The sequence below is a fragment of the Meles meles genome, chromosome 10 (assembly GCF_922984935.1).
Source record: "Meles meles chromosome 10, mMelMel3.1 paternal haplotype, whole genome shotgun sequence".
Taxonomy (NCBI): domain Eukaryota; kingdom Metazoa; phylum Chordata; class Mammalia; order Carnivora; family Mustelidae; genus Meles; species Meles meles.
In genome coordinates, this window is record NC_060075.1 from 69,584,557 (window position 1) to 69,601,227 (window position 16,671).

The 16,671-nt window shown below is 42.3% G+C and overlaps 1 protein-coding gene across 4 annotated transcripts in view; it reads right to left on the bottom strand.

Moving 5' to 3' along the window:
- DYNC1I1 (dynein cytoplasmic 1 intermediate chain 1) overlaps positions 1 to 16,671 on the bottom strand; it is a 301,726-nt gene that overhangs the window by 266,793 nt on the left and 18,262 nt on the right. For all 4 annotated transcript variants that reach the window (XM_046021163.1, XM_046021165.1, XM_046021164.1 and 1 more), the window contains one exon: positions 2,669 to 2,785. In XM_046021163.1, coding sequence (XP_045877119.1) covers positions 2,669 to 2,776 — 108 coding nt within the window. In that variant the 5' untranslated portion in view covers positions 2,777 to 2,785. Of the gene's footprint in view, positions 1 to 2,668; positions 2,786 to 16,671 lie in introns of those variants that run through there.

The window sequence follows — 16,671 nt, forward strand, 5'->3', positions numbered from 1 at the left end:
AAGAGAATGCGGTCATGTCTGTCCAGGACCCAACAATCACTACAAGCTGGAGAAAGGGTTTAAAAAAAAAAAAAAAAAAAAGACCCCTTCTTTTTCTCTTTGGGACCATGGGCTGGAAGAGGGGATCCTTGCTGAGCCTGGAAATGTGGGGAGGGGGGGCAACTACCTCTAAGACTTAGACTTCTGGGGCACAGTTTCCTCATTTGAAAAAAAAAAAAGATAAGAATAGATTATTTTCAGGTTTCTTGTAGGTGCAAAATGCTATAATTCCAGGAAACCAGAAGGCTTGAATTAAAAGACTTTCCAAAAATGGGTCATTTTTTGGAAGATGGCCTCGTCTGCAGAGTCCCAATAAACAAAGAAGCCAGCTGTTACAGGCGGCATTCTCCTACTCTGGTAGTCAACCTCAGAAGCAGAATATCAGCCATTTCTTACTGACCAGTTCCTGTGTACCTCTCCCTGCTCTCCAGGAGCTCCTCATATCCTCCTCACAGAACTCTGTGATCTCTTCTCTATTCTACAAAAGGGAAAGCAGGGTCAGAAAAGTCCCACACTCCCTCTTAGGCCATCCTGTGAAGGGCAGAGCTGGGTTTCCCAGCCGCATTTAACCCAAAATCCTCTGCGCATAACCACTGAGTTTTACTGCCTCTGTCTTACCGCAATGTCTGCTCAGAGAAACCAAGCCATCAGAGCCTACAGAAGGTACTTGGACTGAATCAAGGAAATATCTGTGGCAGGGGGAAATAGGTTGCTGAGGGCCAGGACAGGCTTTAAAGTTGGTATAGCCCCGTGAAGCCCAAAGTCTGGCCCCACTGGGATCTTTCGAATTAAAACCTCTGAAATGGAAAATGAGGGCTCTGAATGGCACAGGAGTCCCTGAGGCAAAGTTAGGGTATCACAGGCTTCAACCTGTGCAAAGGAAGAAACTAAAACCTTGTGGCTTTAATTCTAGACCCAGGAATATGAAGAGTTCAGGTGTAACACGCGTCCCACCACCTGCCACTGCCCCTCTCCCGGGGCTCCGTCTGTTGTGTAACAGACCCAATCTCCATCAGGCAAAGCCGCTTGGTACAGAAACAAAAAGGGTGGCCTGTTTCAGTCGGTCTTGTTTGCCTGTAATTTCCTCCCAAATGTGTAAAATGACAAAGACGAAGCAGACAGCATAATTTGGAGCCAGATTTCCCATACCACATCGCATTTTGTAGTAATTCTATGAAATTCAAGTTGGATATTAGAATGTCAGTTTAAAAGGAAACTGGTTATTAGTAAAGGATAACAGGTGCTTTAAAACTATATTAAGTGTTGACATTTGAAGGAAAGGAAGCATAATCACCGAATGCTTTTTTTGGCTCTGCGTGGAAATGAATAGCCATTCCTTGTCAATTCTCACCTCTGCCTCACTCAAAGACTGCATATATAACAGCAAAGATCTCCAAGAGAAAAACGTTATGTGCACTGTCAAGGACAAAATAAACCAGGGCATCAATCAAAGTGTAATGGGACAGAGAGATGCGAGATGCCAGAAGGCTAAAACGCAATGGCAATTATGTTTTACTTTGTTGAAAAATAATTGTTGTAGATCTGTTACCTTGGTCTCCCAGCCTTATTGTATGAAACAACACTTACTTAGATGGGAAGGCATCAAAACACATTTTCTTTTGCCTTACAGAAGAACTCTGGAGTACGGAAGCTGCTCTGGTTTCTAAACACACAAAGTGTATCGCACTATATAAAGTTTCCTTCTCAGAAAGCTATTCGAAACTACCTTTGGCATCTGGTTTTTGTCCAAGACGTGGGCTATTTCCACGCGACCACGACAAATTGGAGAATTAAAAATAAATCATCTGTTGGATGGAGACAGTAGAAGAAAACACATGCCGGCAACACACAGAATTGGGGAGCAAGAGCCCTGGAATCTGGGTGTGACAGACAGAAAAGCTACATTTCATCTCTGGGCTTCTGTTGCCTTGTTGACATAAAGAAGGGTTTCAGCGGAAAGTCTCTGAAATCTCTCCTAGCCTTAATATGTCATAGTTCTATGTCCACAGAGCAGAGTCTATTACTATCCTATCTACCCTTTCACCAAGGGAGAGAAATGCAGCTTTCTTTCTGTTGGATCTACAATCCTTGTTTTGCCCTGAAAAACTCATACCCCTTAGGAAGCCATGGAAATCCACTGGCATTTTTTCTATTTTTCTCCTAAAATGTTCTGCTGGTAGTTTTTTAAAAAATTTTTTTTTCTTAAAACTAACACATATTAAACACTAAGCAGAACCTGGGTACTACTAAGTGCTTTACAAGATTGACTCTTTTAATTCTCACAACCCACAAAAAAATATATTACTATTCCCATTTTAAGGATAAGAAACTGAGTTACAGAAAGGTTAAGAAATATCTAACAGCAGAGATTTCACAGACCACTTCCAGCGTTCTACTCAAGTCTGGGGTGAACCTGGGCTTGGGGACCTCTGGCCCATGGGTGATGGTTGACCAGCAGCGCGTAGCAGGTGACAATGACCTTGGGAGTCTGAGTATGTAGAGATCCACTCATTTTATTCAGAAATCATAAAAGGATTCTTCTAGAGCATTCTTTGTATCCTTTTGACCGGCCCCTCAGAATCAAGTGATTTTCCTTGTTCCCTGGAACACCCCAATAACCAGTATTTACCTCTTTCTTTTTCCTCTCTTCTTCTTTCCGTTTCTTCTCTTCTCTTATCTGTGCTAAGCGCTGTTTTTTGCGCTCTAGCTCAGCTTTTAAGTCACTTTTGTCAGACATGTTGGTTTCCTTATAAGAAAAGAAAAAAAAATGTGAGTGCATAAAAATAACTTTTCTGTATTATCACTGCAAAAAAAAAATCATTCAAAAGCTTGAAAATGTGACTTTTTGACCAAAGCAGGTTGTATTACTTAGCCTACGTCGAAGAATCAAAGAAACAGATTAAGTTAGGTCTGGTCTCACGCTACAGAAATACTTCCCAAAATTTATGTATTTATAAATATTTGAAGCAATACAATGGTATAGTCTCTGCTGGTGGTCAGAATCATAGCAACCTCAGAATAAGCAAGACATTTTCTGTACAAGTTTCTTAACAAATAAAAAAAATAAGAGAATCAAAAAAGCACCTTCACCATGACTTCCAATTCAGATGAAAATGAACCAATTCATCCCCACACTAAGAAAAGAAAACAGGCTGTCATGAACCCTTAGAGATGTGTCCTGCTCAAATATCTATGGACTCAATAACCATGTCTCCACTGAGCCTGGGCACAGAGATTTCATTTCACCTAACATTATATGCATCAGGGAAGACAGCTGCTAAAGACCTAACATGTTGATCTTCTTTTTCTGTAAAATTCCTCCCGAACTGTCACAATTAATTTCATCTCCAGTACAATCCTATTTCTATAAAAGCTTGATTTGCATACTGAATGTGATTATACTTATCCAGGCACTTTTCCTGGCCCAGAAATGTTTATGAACACATGAAACAGTAGCTAACACCATGGCAAGTTCTTGGGGAAATTTATCTGGATGAAATTTAATTTTAACATTAATGGGGATGGTGATGCCGGTGGTGAGGGTTCCAGAAATATTTGCAAGTAAAATGAGTTTGGAAAAGACTCACCAAATTGCCAATGATTATATTTGTTTCTTTTGTGCTCTCAATTGGAAACTAAGAAAAGGGAAACACTGAGAAATGAAGAAACCCTCTCTGACCCAAATTCCTAAAATAAAGAAAACACACACATACAAACATCCATAAATGTCATGAGTATTAATTTCCATATTATATATATGCAGCTCTGATGAATATATAATGAATCCCTAAGTAGATGACAGAGCAATGAAAGGCAAAAAAGAACCAAAGAGGGGCACCTGGGTGGCTCAGTGGATTAAGCCGCTGCCTTCGGCTCAGGTCATGATCTCAGGGTCCTGGGATCGAGCCCCGTGTCGGACTCTCTGCTCCGCGGGGAGCCTGCTTCCTCCTCTCTCTCTGCCTGTCTCTCTGCCTACTTGTGATCTCTCTCTCTGTCAAATAAATAAATAAAATCTTAAAAAAAAAAAAAAGAACCAAAGAATACAAAACAGTGAAAAATGCTTCAAACTTCCTGCCACTGCCTTTAGAAGGTAGGTAATCAAGAACCTGTAGTCACCCTAAGACACCCTTCCCAAGGAACACACACAGCTGAGAAACATACTGTGCTAACTACTATACATATTCCTGCTCACGGTGTGATGGCAAAGACTTATGACATAACACCAGTAGTAATCACGATAATCAATCTTTGTAATCAATTCATGATCACATCTTATCTTCATTTTTCAACAAAAATTGTTGAATAACTAATACATGCTCAGCACTCTATAAGACATCAGAGTACAAAGATGACCAAAACCAGATTGTCTCCTTCAAGGACTACATAATTCAACTTCCTAGGCATGTGGTGCTGCTGGAAATGTTCTCTGCGATACTGGCTTATGGATTGCTAAATGCTAGGCGTTTTTATCTTATTATTGCATTTAATCAGAACAATCCAAGGAGACCAGTATTTTGATTAATGCCTTGTTTGCAATTTGGATAATGGAGGCTCAGCAAGACCTAAGGCAGCAGAGTCAATCCATTCTGCTGACCCACAAGTTTAGGCAGAATGCAGAGCAAAAGGGTAATTAAGATCTATTAGAATGAGCAAGAGCATGCTTTGAGAAGGAGGTAGAATATGGGCTGGATATCACAGGAGTCAGGAACTAGCAAAGAAGGGAAGATACAGATAGGCTAAGACCTATAGAATGGGAACCAGCAGGCAAAGAGACGTGGATGAATCCAAGCCCAGAAAAATATAAACTTTAGTTGGTAAGAATGGATATGTGGGACAACAACAGGGAAAGCCTTGGGAAAACAGAAAAGTGAGTTCCATTTGGTGTAATGAGAGATGGGAAATCACTGCAGCTTTCTGAAAGGGCAAGTGACAAAATAAAGATGGAATTTGCTTATGCCTATTCTTGTCCCTGTCTGGGAAACAGACAGGAGCAGAAACTGGAACCCAGGCAAGCTGCTGGGAGACTGGTGCCAACATCAGTCTGGAGCGACTGCACCTGCACTGGGATGGTAGGCGGAGGGAGAGACAGAGTGTGGGGAATGTGGGCGGATGAAAGCGCACCAAGAAGGAAGAAGTAACTCTTGGTAGCCTTTGGGTATGGAAGCCAAAGAGGAAGATTCAGTAACAACTCACCTTTAAAAGAGCAAGGAGGATAGCAGTGGAGTTGGGAAGAGAAGGCAAGAAGGAAATCATGAAACAACGTGGAGCAGGCTGTAATTTGGGTGTCAGCGGAGTTTCTGGGCAGAAAGAAAACAAAGATAAAATAGTACAGATGGGAAGAGAAGCTGGATGGGAACTGGAACCGTGGCGCAGAGTCATCCACGTACGAAGCTGAAATCTGAGTCACACACTCTGGGTCCTGCGGGAGCCAGGCAGACCACATGAAGAAGCAAAGCCGTGACGAAGGGCAGCCAGAGAGGAAGCACCTGCCTGACGGAGGCAGCTCTGTCCGGCTCCGGTTGATGGCTGACGTGGAAGAAGATGAATCCAATAGTTAGATCTTCGGATTTTTTTTTTAAGAGAAACCATGGAGCTGATAAAAGTCAAGTTTGTCACTAAAATATTATTTGCCCATAATTTTTACCACCAGTGGGCAAAAATCCTGGCAGGAAAAAATTAGAACCTAATTCCAGAAGCCGCCTGAGAAGGTATAGCTTCTCTTTCTTCCCCTGTGGGAAGATTTGCCATTTTATTTTTGACTTTTTTTTTTTTTTTTTTTTTTGGCTGTCGGAGATGTCAGAAATGAAATGTCCAATCACATCTATAGCATAGGTGTGTCACTTGGTGCTATCCTCAGCCAGTGGAAACTTCTCAGAGAAAACTCATTGGCCTTCCTCTGGTCCACCAGAAAGGCCTGTCACGACATCAGCTATCCACTATGCTCACGGAGGAACAAACCACGTAATTACAACATCTTATATTTGTCATGATTTTGTAGTAAAACTTCATTCACGAGTAGGAAATAATATATATTTTCTGTACATTTGTGCAAAGAGGCAAAGTTCTTCTTACAACTAATAAATATGTCTGAACGTGGGTCATTTCAGTTGGTGTTACTGGCCACAGAGGCAAAATTTTTTAAATAAACAACAAAAACACCAAGGGGAACTTTTAAAAAATATGAGGTAGTGATGTTTCAAATAACACACTACACTTTTGAGAAGCTGTAGAGCCACAGTGGCAAAAGATAGCTATAGAGTACCTTCCACTTACGGATTTTTTGGATCTACTTCAAAATAGACACTTCGCATCAACACCTAGGAGAATAAGAAACCTCAAGAGAACACCTCGCAAGGGGTTTGGAAAGTCCACATTAGGGTAAATGAATGGGCCTTTACACGTAGTAAATGGCTGCAGCAGAGACACGAAATGCAGTGTCAGCGCTGAGCTCCACAGGCTTTCCAGGGGGTCTTGCCGCTCTGACTCACTCAATCTCCCTGCACATCAAGCAAAGCAAATTGCGGAGCAAAGCACGGGCGACGTGAGTTATAGGGCTTCCTGTGGCGAATGCAGGTCATTGCAAAGGCAATCCGGACGCTCTCAGTTTAAGAAAATAAGAGCCAGAGCGGCCAGCTGCTAATTATTGCTCACTTACTTCATGTGCACAAAGAGCTGGCCTCTTTCATCTCAAGCTGGCAAGGGGTCAAGTAGAGAAATCAAACCCACCTCTGGGTGTATGTGAGTCTCCTCCCTGTTTGATCATCACCCCAGTCTGCCACCCACCAGCCAACTACAGCTTAACTCCGTCCTGGCTTAGGGCCAATTACAGCTCAGCCTCGCTGACTACCTCCATTCCGAGGTCCAATGATGCACCTTCATGATGCCTGCTCAGCCCTCCTCATCACTGGGTCCTATATTCCAAAGGCATTTTCTGTGGGTGACATTCCCCTTGCCCACACTCTCTTATCCAACCCATGCTTCATAGCTCCTTCCACCTCTGCATCGTAACCCTCAGTCTCCTGCAAATTCTCCAGCTCTTCTATCACTGTGCACAATTCCATTTCACCACTTTTCTTTCTTTTCTTGTCCTCCAGGTTCTCTCTCCCACCACATCCAGAGAGATCCAGAAGTTCAAATCAGTTGCTCCATTCCTCTGGGCTCCATACACAAATCCTTAACCCCTATAATTTTTTTTTTTTTGTCAAATTTCATTTCCCCACTTCTGATTTCCTTTTTTTTTTTTAAATGCAGAACATTATTATACTTCAATACACAACTTCTGTGCAACCAAAACCCAAAACATCACACCAAAATGTTGGCAAGAAACCATGGTACTTCATTTGCAAGGCATGGCAAACAGTTAACATCCTCAGGCATAAATGATCTCTTAGAAGCCAATAACAAAGACTCTAATATTCTAAGGGAAATGGCAAAAAATAAAACAAAAACCCCCACAAAAACCACAGAGAGGAAAATAACAAATGATTAATAAGGTTTAAGGACATAGGAAGATGACTGAACTGAACAATAACAGAAGAAAAACAATTCCTTTGTAACATCACATTGTCCAAGATTAAAACATTGACATCTAACATTTATACTGTTTTAGAAGACAGGTCTCATAAACACTGGAAGACAAGACTAATGAAGACAATCTATACAATTTGGGAAAACCTCTACTTTTGATTCAAAATATAAATTGTGGATATACTTTATTTTAGTGAAGTAGAAATATCAGGAGTAGTTCAACAAATTAGATGGAGAAATTCAAAGTAATTTATATAGAAGCATGTTTGTGGCATAAATATTTGTAGCTAACAAAGTTCCCTTAACCCTGGTTTACTCTTTATTCCCTTGCTTCACTATAACTCACCTCCACCAAATGTCTCAGTTCTCATAACTTTTGCTTCAGCCCATCTCTGATCCCAGTAAACGGCCATTTGATCCAAGTAAATGAATCAATGTAAGTAAAAAGCTTACAATGATGCCTGGCAAATGAACCCAAGTAGTTAGATCTTCAGATTTAGAAACAGAAAGCTGTTTCTCCTCTTCTTCCTCCCCCTTCTCTACTTCCCTTTTTCCTTCTCCTCCTCTTCTTTTTCTACAATTATTGTTATTACCTTTTTTTTTAATCCTGTCAACTCTTTCCCCCATCGCTAAGTCCATCCTCATTCAATAACGAAAGTCATCATTCAACATTCACTGAAATCATTGAAAAAACACTGCAGTGAGGGGAGGGGGCTATGGACATTGGGGAGGGGAGGCGAACCATAAGAGACTATGGACTCTGAAAAACAACCTGAGGGTTTTGAAGGGTCAGGGGTGGAAGGTTGGGGGAACAGGTGGTGGGTAATAGGGAGGGCACGTTTTGCATGGAGCACTGGGTGTTGTGCAAAAACAATGAATACTGTTACGCTGAAAAAAATAAAATGGGGAAAAAAAAACATTGCAGTGAGAAATACATTAAAGGTAGAGCATGCAATTGATTTAGTAGCAATATAGTCAGAGTGAGAAAACCCAGTCTGTGCTCCAAGACAGTCTAAGGCGCTTCTGAGCAAATAGAAGGAGCTTCTCAATCTAATGGATTATAAAATGGAAGGTACGTGGTTAAAGAAATGTTACTCAAATTTTTAAAAAAAATTTTTTTAATTAAATGTAGTCATTTAATCTAATAGTAGTAAAATTCTTCTCAGTTTTCCTGTTGAACATAGCAGTTACATATCAAGCTGTCCAGTTAAGCATCCTCCCTTATGTCCCCAGCTTTCCCCAGAGGACGGAAAGGCACATGGAGACATGGTTTGCCTCTAATGAACTTAGGTGCAGGGAAGGTCCCTTCTGTTCTTCCATCATAGAAATGCCTCATGGGCCTAAGTCTCAATGGAGGAAAAGCTGGGGAGAGGAAGGAAGGGGAAAGACATGAGAGAGAAAAACATGGACACTGAGGAAGGAAAAAATGAAATAGGTACTTTTTCAAAGATCTATTTATTTATTTATTTGTGTGGGGGTAGGGACAGAGGGAGAGAATCTTCAAGCAAACTTTCCACCGAGTGTAGAGCCCAATGTGGGGTTTGATCTCATGACCCATGAGATCACACACCTCAGCTGAAACCAGGAGTCTGATGCTTAACTGACTGAACCCCTTGGTGCCCCCAGAAGTCATTTTCACACTTGTCCTTGTCTTTCCAGTTAACCTAGCATCTCCTTCACACTCTTTTTTTTTTTTTTTTTAAGATTTTATTTATTTACCTGAGAGGGAGAGAGAGAGCATGAGAAGGGAGAGGATCAGAGGGAGCCCAATGCGGGACTCGATCCTGGGACTCCAAGATCACCGCCTGAGCCAAAGGCAGTCGCTCAACCAGTTGAGCCACCCAGGCGCCCTCCTTCACACTTCTAATGCGCACACACATCCATAAAAAAAGATTTTCAGCATTTCTTGAACCCAGTGAGACTCACGGCCTACATTTTCCCTTTGGCACATACCATCATGAGATGGCTTAGTCCTGTCTAGAACCAAGTATCTAACAGAGGAGGAGCGAAGGGTTTAGTTCTGTTTACACAGCTGCCAAGTAATAGACCCTCCCAAGGCTTAGCTTTTGAACACTATAGACTTCTATTTCCTTTCGGTTGTCTACGTTGGCAGCAGTTTGAGATTCCATTTCTAATGCTGGCATATGCAAATGTATTTTTAAGCTTTAAGTCAGAATCCTAAGAGGTTTAAATCATTGCCCAGCTGTTGCCAAACTCATTGAAAAAAATACCCAGAAACAAGTTCTCTTTTTCTGCCTGGAAACAATCACTCCTGTCAGCTCTTTACTATGAGCCACTGAACTTCTCATCTGCCACTAGGTATGCAAACGAAATCTGATCTTGCACAACCTTGTTTCACCTGCCTGGCTTTTCATAAAATACAGCTGCCTTCTTCCGCTTGGGTACGTGGCCAAGGGATGCTACGGACCACAGCCATTTGTCCATTTTTACAGCGATGCCTCACCTTCTGTAAAAGGACGGTTGTGGAAGTTTCAAGAGGGGGTTGACTGCTGAAAGATGTGGGAGGGTTATTTGCTAAATTTTCACAGCCATTAGCACACTGTAAACACAAACTTTCATAAAATCCACTTCATAGTAGACAGATGCCTAGGCCTGGTCTACTGGCACTACAGATGAGCAGTTTGCAAACACTTTGGTCTCAGTATCCCATGATGCCCTTCCTCTTCAGCGACCTCAAAGAGCTCTTGTTTATATGGGCTACCTCTAACAACGCTAACCATGTTAAAAATTAAAACCCATAAAACTGGAAATATTTAATAATTCATTTTAAAATAACATTAAACTTGTTATTTAGTAACATAAAATTTTCATGAAGAAATAGCCATACTTTCCAAGGCAAAAAAAAAAAAAAAACAGTAAGAAGAGTAATACATTTTCACATATATCTTTAATATCTAGCTTAATAGAAGTCAACTGGATTCTTACAGCTGTTTCTGCATTCAGTCTATTGTGATATACTATTGTACTTACAAAGAAAATCTGATCTCACATAAATACGTATTCCAAAAAATAGCCTCTTAAGGTATTTCTGGATATTCTTCAGTATTACACCAAAATTCAACAAATGTCAGTTTCTTGAAGTTGCCATGTGAATATGCAATGACATCAATCAAGGAACTTTTTGTACTCTGTTACATTAAAATTTATTGGTCTATCTTAAACATTGAATGAATCTTTTATTCGTGTATGATGTTATGACACTATACATTTGTTATCTAGAAAATTATTCAGAAAATTATCCAGACTTCTCAAATGTTGGCACACTTAATTGTACAATGTCCCCCAAATCAAACTTGGTAATGTCACTACCAAACTTCAGAAACGTCTCTAGGAATGGTCAAGTTGTCATGGTGGCAGACAGAAATTTTCCAAAATTCTAAGTTTTGCATGAAAGCTCAAATTTTATCATTAGCCACAAATACTGCCAGTTACGTTCTTGAAGTGACAACCTCATGCCATTGATTGTTGATAAAATTGCTGCCAAATACCCAAGTCTGAATAATCATAGTTTGTGAATTGTTCCTTCAGGTAAACATAGTGCTCCAGGGACAAACGCAGCTAGTGTAGCTCGTAACTCACACTGTTGCACAAATCCTGTCTTGAGACAGCCACTGAGCTTTGGGAGGCAGCAGAAGTGACTTCTGTGTTCCCACCGATCACATAGTAAGGACTGCGCTCAAGGGTGGAGATTTAATGTAACTAACATTTTTGTTTCTGCTTCACGAGGGACACTCTTGTTTGTTTAAACTGCGAGCGTGTGGCAGGGGAGTCTGAAGCCGGTACTGGTACAGCGTGGCGTCACTGTCTCAATTACTGCTAAGGTATCAGCAGGGTCACCTGCCGTTACTTTCACACTGTCCCTGCAAACGTCACTATGGCGGAAAAGACAAAGAAAAATAATATTTTGTGAAAATAGTTTTGACTTCACGGAGTCCCGAACATATCTTGGGATCCCCAGGAAGTCTCAGATCACACGTTGCCTTACCCGCTTCTGATAAGCTGGAGTTGATTCTGAAGCCTCTAGAGACTGAAAGGAAATGTGCTAAGTGTTGCTGTAAAGACCCTAAGCAGAGGGCTTTAGGACGAAGGCTCCTACGGAAGGCTAGGGAGGAAGGGCTCCATAACTATATATAAAAGACTTCTCATTTCTGACTTGCTTAAGCCAGGTCATTGATAAGGAAGAGAAACTGGGAGGCCCTCTCTCACTCCTCATTCTCCCCCTCCCCTCACTACATGCACAAATTCATGGGCCTCAGCCCGGCTAGAAGGCAAGCTAAATGGTTACTAAGAAAATGTAAACTTCCCTGTTGCGTGAAACTCTTTAATTCGTTCATTCTTTTAATTTTGCTGTTTTAACCATTACAATTTTACGTTTGTTTCAGGACAAGAACTTCAAAGGTTATATGACCCAGTACTAGTATTTTACCCATAAATAGGGAAAGGGAGATGCAGTTATCCAAGGTCACTACCATTAAGTGGACATATCAGAGCTGGAAATACCAGAGCTCCTTATTCTTGAATACTTTTGCCAAATAATGCTTCTCTTTTGGTATTTACTTATTCAAGATTTTACCCATTTTAGTCAAAAGGAAGCTCTTCTTAATCAGAAGGCTTTTATGGTAGCATCAGATCAGTCCAACCTCGCAGTCACTCTCTACCACCACCTGGTGGTGGCAAATGTAAATTGCATGGGAGAGCTGACTGGGAGGAAAGGCTTTGCCTCTGAAATTCCCAAATACACCACCAAAGCCAATACTGGGTAGCCCCAAGACTGCAAGAGTTTCATCCACATACAAAGGATTTATTTATGTCAATAGAGAACTACTGTTTTTGATCGGTGGGAGGATTAAAAAATCTCAGTACATACATATAGTTAAATATCTATGTTAATTTTTCTGGGCTCTTCGCAATTTTACTCACATTGGATTAATTCTTGACTGGAAAATCAGGCCATATTTCTAAATTAAGCTTCTCGTATTGCTCCTGTTGGATCTGTGAGCTATATTTAAGATTGTTGTGTCTGCATATTATCTCTGGTGTACTTCCCCTGTTGCAGGATCCTGAGCTCCCCCAATCGTCCTGCTGAAGCTGTACATCAGGGACGGGCAATCGCGGCACATTACACAGAAGAGACTCTCAAGCCCTCCGCACAGAGGCCCATTATGCTAGAGAGAAAAATCAATCCAGAGCGTATGTGCCCTCTCATCTAGTTAACAGAGTAGAGATGAGAGCTCTCAGAACTCACAGGCCTCAAAAACCATTGATATCATTGCCAAAAAGTTCTGGGAAATTTTGCGTTATTTCTCACCCCGACAGTGCATTCCACCCATTGAGAGACTCAACAAGCTTCTCTTTGTTAAATGAATCGTTCTTCAATTAAGGGAATCAGCCATTCACGTCATAGCTTATCTTGGGAGTTAATATCAGGCAAAGTCGAGAGTCCTTAGGAAGTACGCATCTCAAGTAGCATCCTTGAAAGAGTACGAAACTGAAGATGGGACAGTTTGGACAACCAGAGGGCAGTGTTTTGTCACTAAGAATTAGGACAGAAAAGGAACCAGGAAAGAGAATCAGAAGAAAGGAGATGAGAGCCCTCCGGGGAGTATGAGGAGGGAAACTAGAGTGAATTAAGAAGTGAGGCAGTGCAGAGAGCCCTGCAGAAGCACCCAACGTCAGGGCGAGATACATGTGAAAGACTACCGCCTGCCGAGGCCAGAGGTCAGGTAAAGAAGTCAAATAAAGAAGGTTTCCCCTACTGTACTTGATATGAGACTACGTATCTGGGCTCCTAGAAGTTCCAAAGACTTCAGAGCAAACAGAAAGGAGCTTGTCTAGCTAAAGGGGCACTTTGAGGAGCACATGGAAAGGGGCAACTTCTCCACACACCATGATGTCGTCTTCCTTGGAAACCTGCCCAGTGGCTCCTCGGCCTCATCTTGGACACCTCATGGGCATTGAACAAACAGTTGCTGTTATGTAAACGGTTAAAGATGGCCCCCATGCACTGTTCCCTACGCTGTTTACTTCTTCACATCAAGCTAGAACCATCAGCTCAACACCCTATGGCACCAAACACAAACTCTGATATATCCAGTTGCTTTACGCATAGCTCAGATAAGCATATTTTAGCCATTTAGAGCCGACCTGATTTGCCTATCCAGAAAAACTGCACCCGATAACTGCTAGCTATAGAAAGCCAGCCCCCGCCCCGAGATTCCCCACCTAGACACAGTCCCTCTTTCCTTTGTGGGTAGTGAAGCCATGCTTCGGGGTCTAGAAAGTCTCCTGCTATGCCATACTATCCAAGTACCATCCAATGAAGTGTGTTGTGCAATGCTGCCCCCTCATGGTCCCGCCTTCTCCTTGATCAGCCCTGAAATCCTCAATCACCACATCCTCACAGTCTTTCCCAGGCTTCCCAATTTCGCCACCTAATATTTCTAAGCCTGCCCTTGCTATCCTCGTCTATTCATGCTGCCCAATCTCAGTCTTCATGGGGCTCATCTGACAACCACAGTGCTCTTCTCGCTGACCTTCCTGTCCCCATACTAGCCTTACTCCCTGATGCTCGCCACGTCCTCCACACTGTGTCAGGGGGACTCTCCTGTTGCTCAGATCTGACGACTGTACTCCCTTGACTAAAACACTTCGATGACTTCCTTCAAAGATGCAAAACACAGCGTCTGGGTGGCTGTCATCAAGCATCTGCCATTGGCTCAGGTCATGATCCCAGGGTCCTGGGATCGAGCCCCACATTGGGCTCCCTGCTCTGCAGGAAGCCTACTTTTCCCTCTCCCACTTTCCCTGCCTGTGTTCCCTCTCTCTCTGTGTCTCTCTGTCAAATAAATAAATAAAAACTTTTAAAAGAAATGCAGAACATGTCCCAACTCCCTACCTTGCACAGAAAATGCTCTTTTTTGCCCATCTCTCTGTCCACGTATCCCTCTACTTCTTAGTTCACATTTTACTGGTATATATCAAGATGTTTCCTTCCTTTGTACCTTTACAAATTCCAGAAATGCTCTTCTCACCATTCATTACCTGATGATTCCTATTCCTCTGTCTGTCTCAGCTCAAGCACATTCCCGTCAGGAAGGCCTCCGGGGGCTTTAAGCCAAGGCCCAGGACTCCCTTGCTGGTGGCCCCAGAGCACCCTGTGCATGGTCTGCTGGAACACGTGCCTCACTGCCTGGTTAAGTCCTGTTTATGGGATTCTCTCCTCCTGCTACACAGAAAGCCCCTCAAAAGGACAGGTCATGTCTAATCTATGCCTGTATTTCTACTGTCTGGCAGTGAGTGCCCAAGAAATAGCTCTTGAACTGCTAAACAACCATTAGATAGAAATGAGAAATCTGTGGGGTGCCGAGGTGACTCAGTCGGTTAAGCATCTGCCTTCAGCTCAGGTCGTGATTTCAGGGTCCTGGGATGGACCCCGGAGTCTGGCTTCCTGCTTAGCAGGAAGCTTGCGTCTCCCTCTCCCTTGCCCCTTCCCACCACTCATGCTCTCTCTCTCTCTCAAATAAATAAATCTTTTTAAAAAATCTGTGATTTTGCTATCAGGAATTTCCTAATCATCATTAAATTGTGTCAGTGCACCAAGCTTTTAAATGACCAAACTCAGGGGCGCCTGGGTGGCTCAGTGGTTTAAGCTGCTGCTTTCAGCTCAGGTCATGATCTCAGAGTCCTGGGATCGAGTCCCACATCGGGCTCTCTGCTCAGCAGGGAGCCTGCTTCCCTCTCACTCTCTCTGTCTGCCTCTCTGCCTACTTATGATCTCTCTGTGTCAAATAAATAAATAAAATCTTTAAAAATAAAAAAATAAAAAAATAAATGACCAAACTCAGAAGTTCTCCCTAACTATGCAACCAATTTCTATTCCCACAGGAAGGGGGTGGGCATTGACTTGCCACCGAACAGTACAAACGTGCAACGAACACATGATCCTAACATTGCCTGATCCACTGAACTATCGTTTCTCCTAAATCACTACCATTATATACCCACTGATGTAATTGTGTCCTGCCTGGTTTACATTTTTAATCTCGGTTTTCTGATTTTTACCAAAAATCCATTCTATTTATAATTGACAGCCTCTGTTGTTTATCTCAACCAACAAATTCAGAAATCTAGAATCTACTGCCCAAAATGCCTTAAGGATACATAGTCATAGTGACAGTTGGGCGTTCTTTTGAACAGTGATGTAAATGCATCAGTGCCTAGAACACAGCAGTCTTGCACTTGAAGCTGTTTCTCTGGGTTGCAAAGATGAGGAGTGAAGATGTCTAAAAATAAACAACTCTCGGGTAACCTGTGGGGCTGATCTTTAAAATAACTGGTAAGAGGCAAATCTTCAGACATGACCAGCTTTGGCTTTGACTCTGCTCTTCCCATAAAAGGGCCAGATCTTCCATGCAGCCCAGTTAAACCAAGCCAGCTCTGGCCAGTGGGTCTGCCCGGAGTGGGTGCCCTATCCTGACAGAGAACAGGGAAATTCTAGCCGCCCGGATGCCCTTGCACCTCACGACAAAGAATAAATTTAAACTGTCATACCAAAAGAAATATGATCCAGACACATTAATAAAAATAAGGGATGGAAAAACTGTAAAGCTTAAATAATGAAGTCAGAATAGATTTTCTCAATATAACTCAGCAATATAAATGTTCCAGAGTCAATCTGTTTTACTCTCCTAAAAATATAAGTTATTAAGACATCTCAGCATCTTAAAACCAATTAATTCATCCCTCTCCCAGACTGACTACAAAATTCTCAGGAACTTGTAATTAAGCCTGCCTGATTTTAGAAACCATCAATCCCAGCTGATGTTACACTGAGAGGAGAAGCACATGCCCAAGAGGGACCCGGTCTGCACCTCTGCCATGCGGAAAGCCAGGACTCAAACCCCGGCCCCTGGGGCACATGCTCGTAACTGCTTCACATGCCTGTACTTGCAGGATTTCCCATCCTCCCTTGCTCCACCTCCTGGCCTCAGCGTCCACCTTGGTTCATTCATTTTCCTTTGTGTTCTTTCCTTGCCATAGCCACCCACATCGTATCAGCAGTTTTCCTTCTCATGTTTGTTCTAC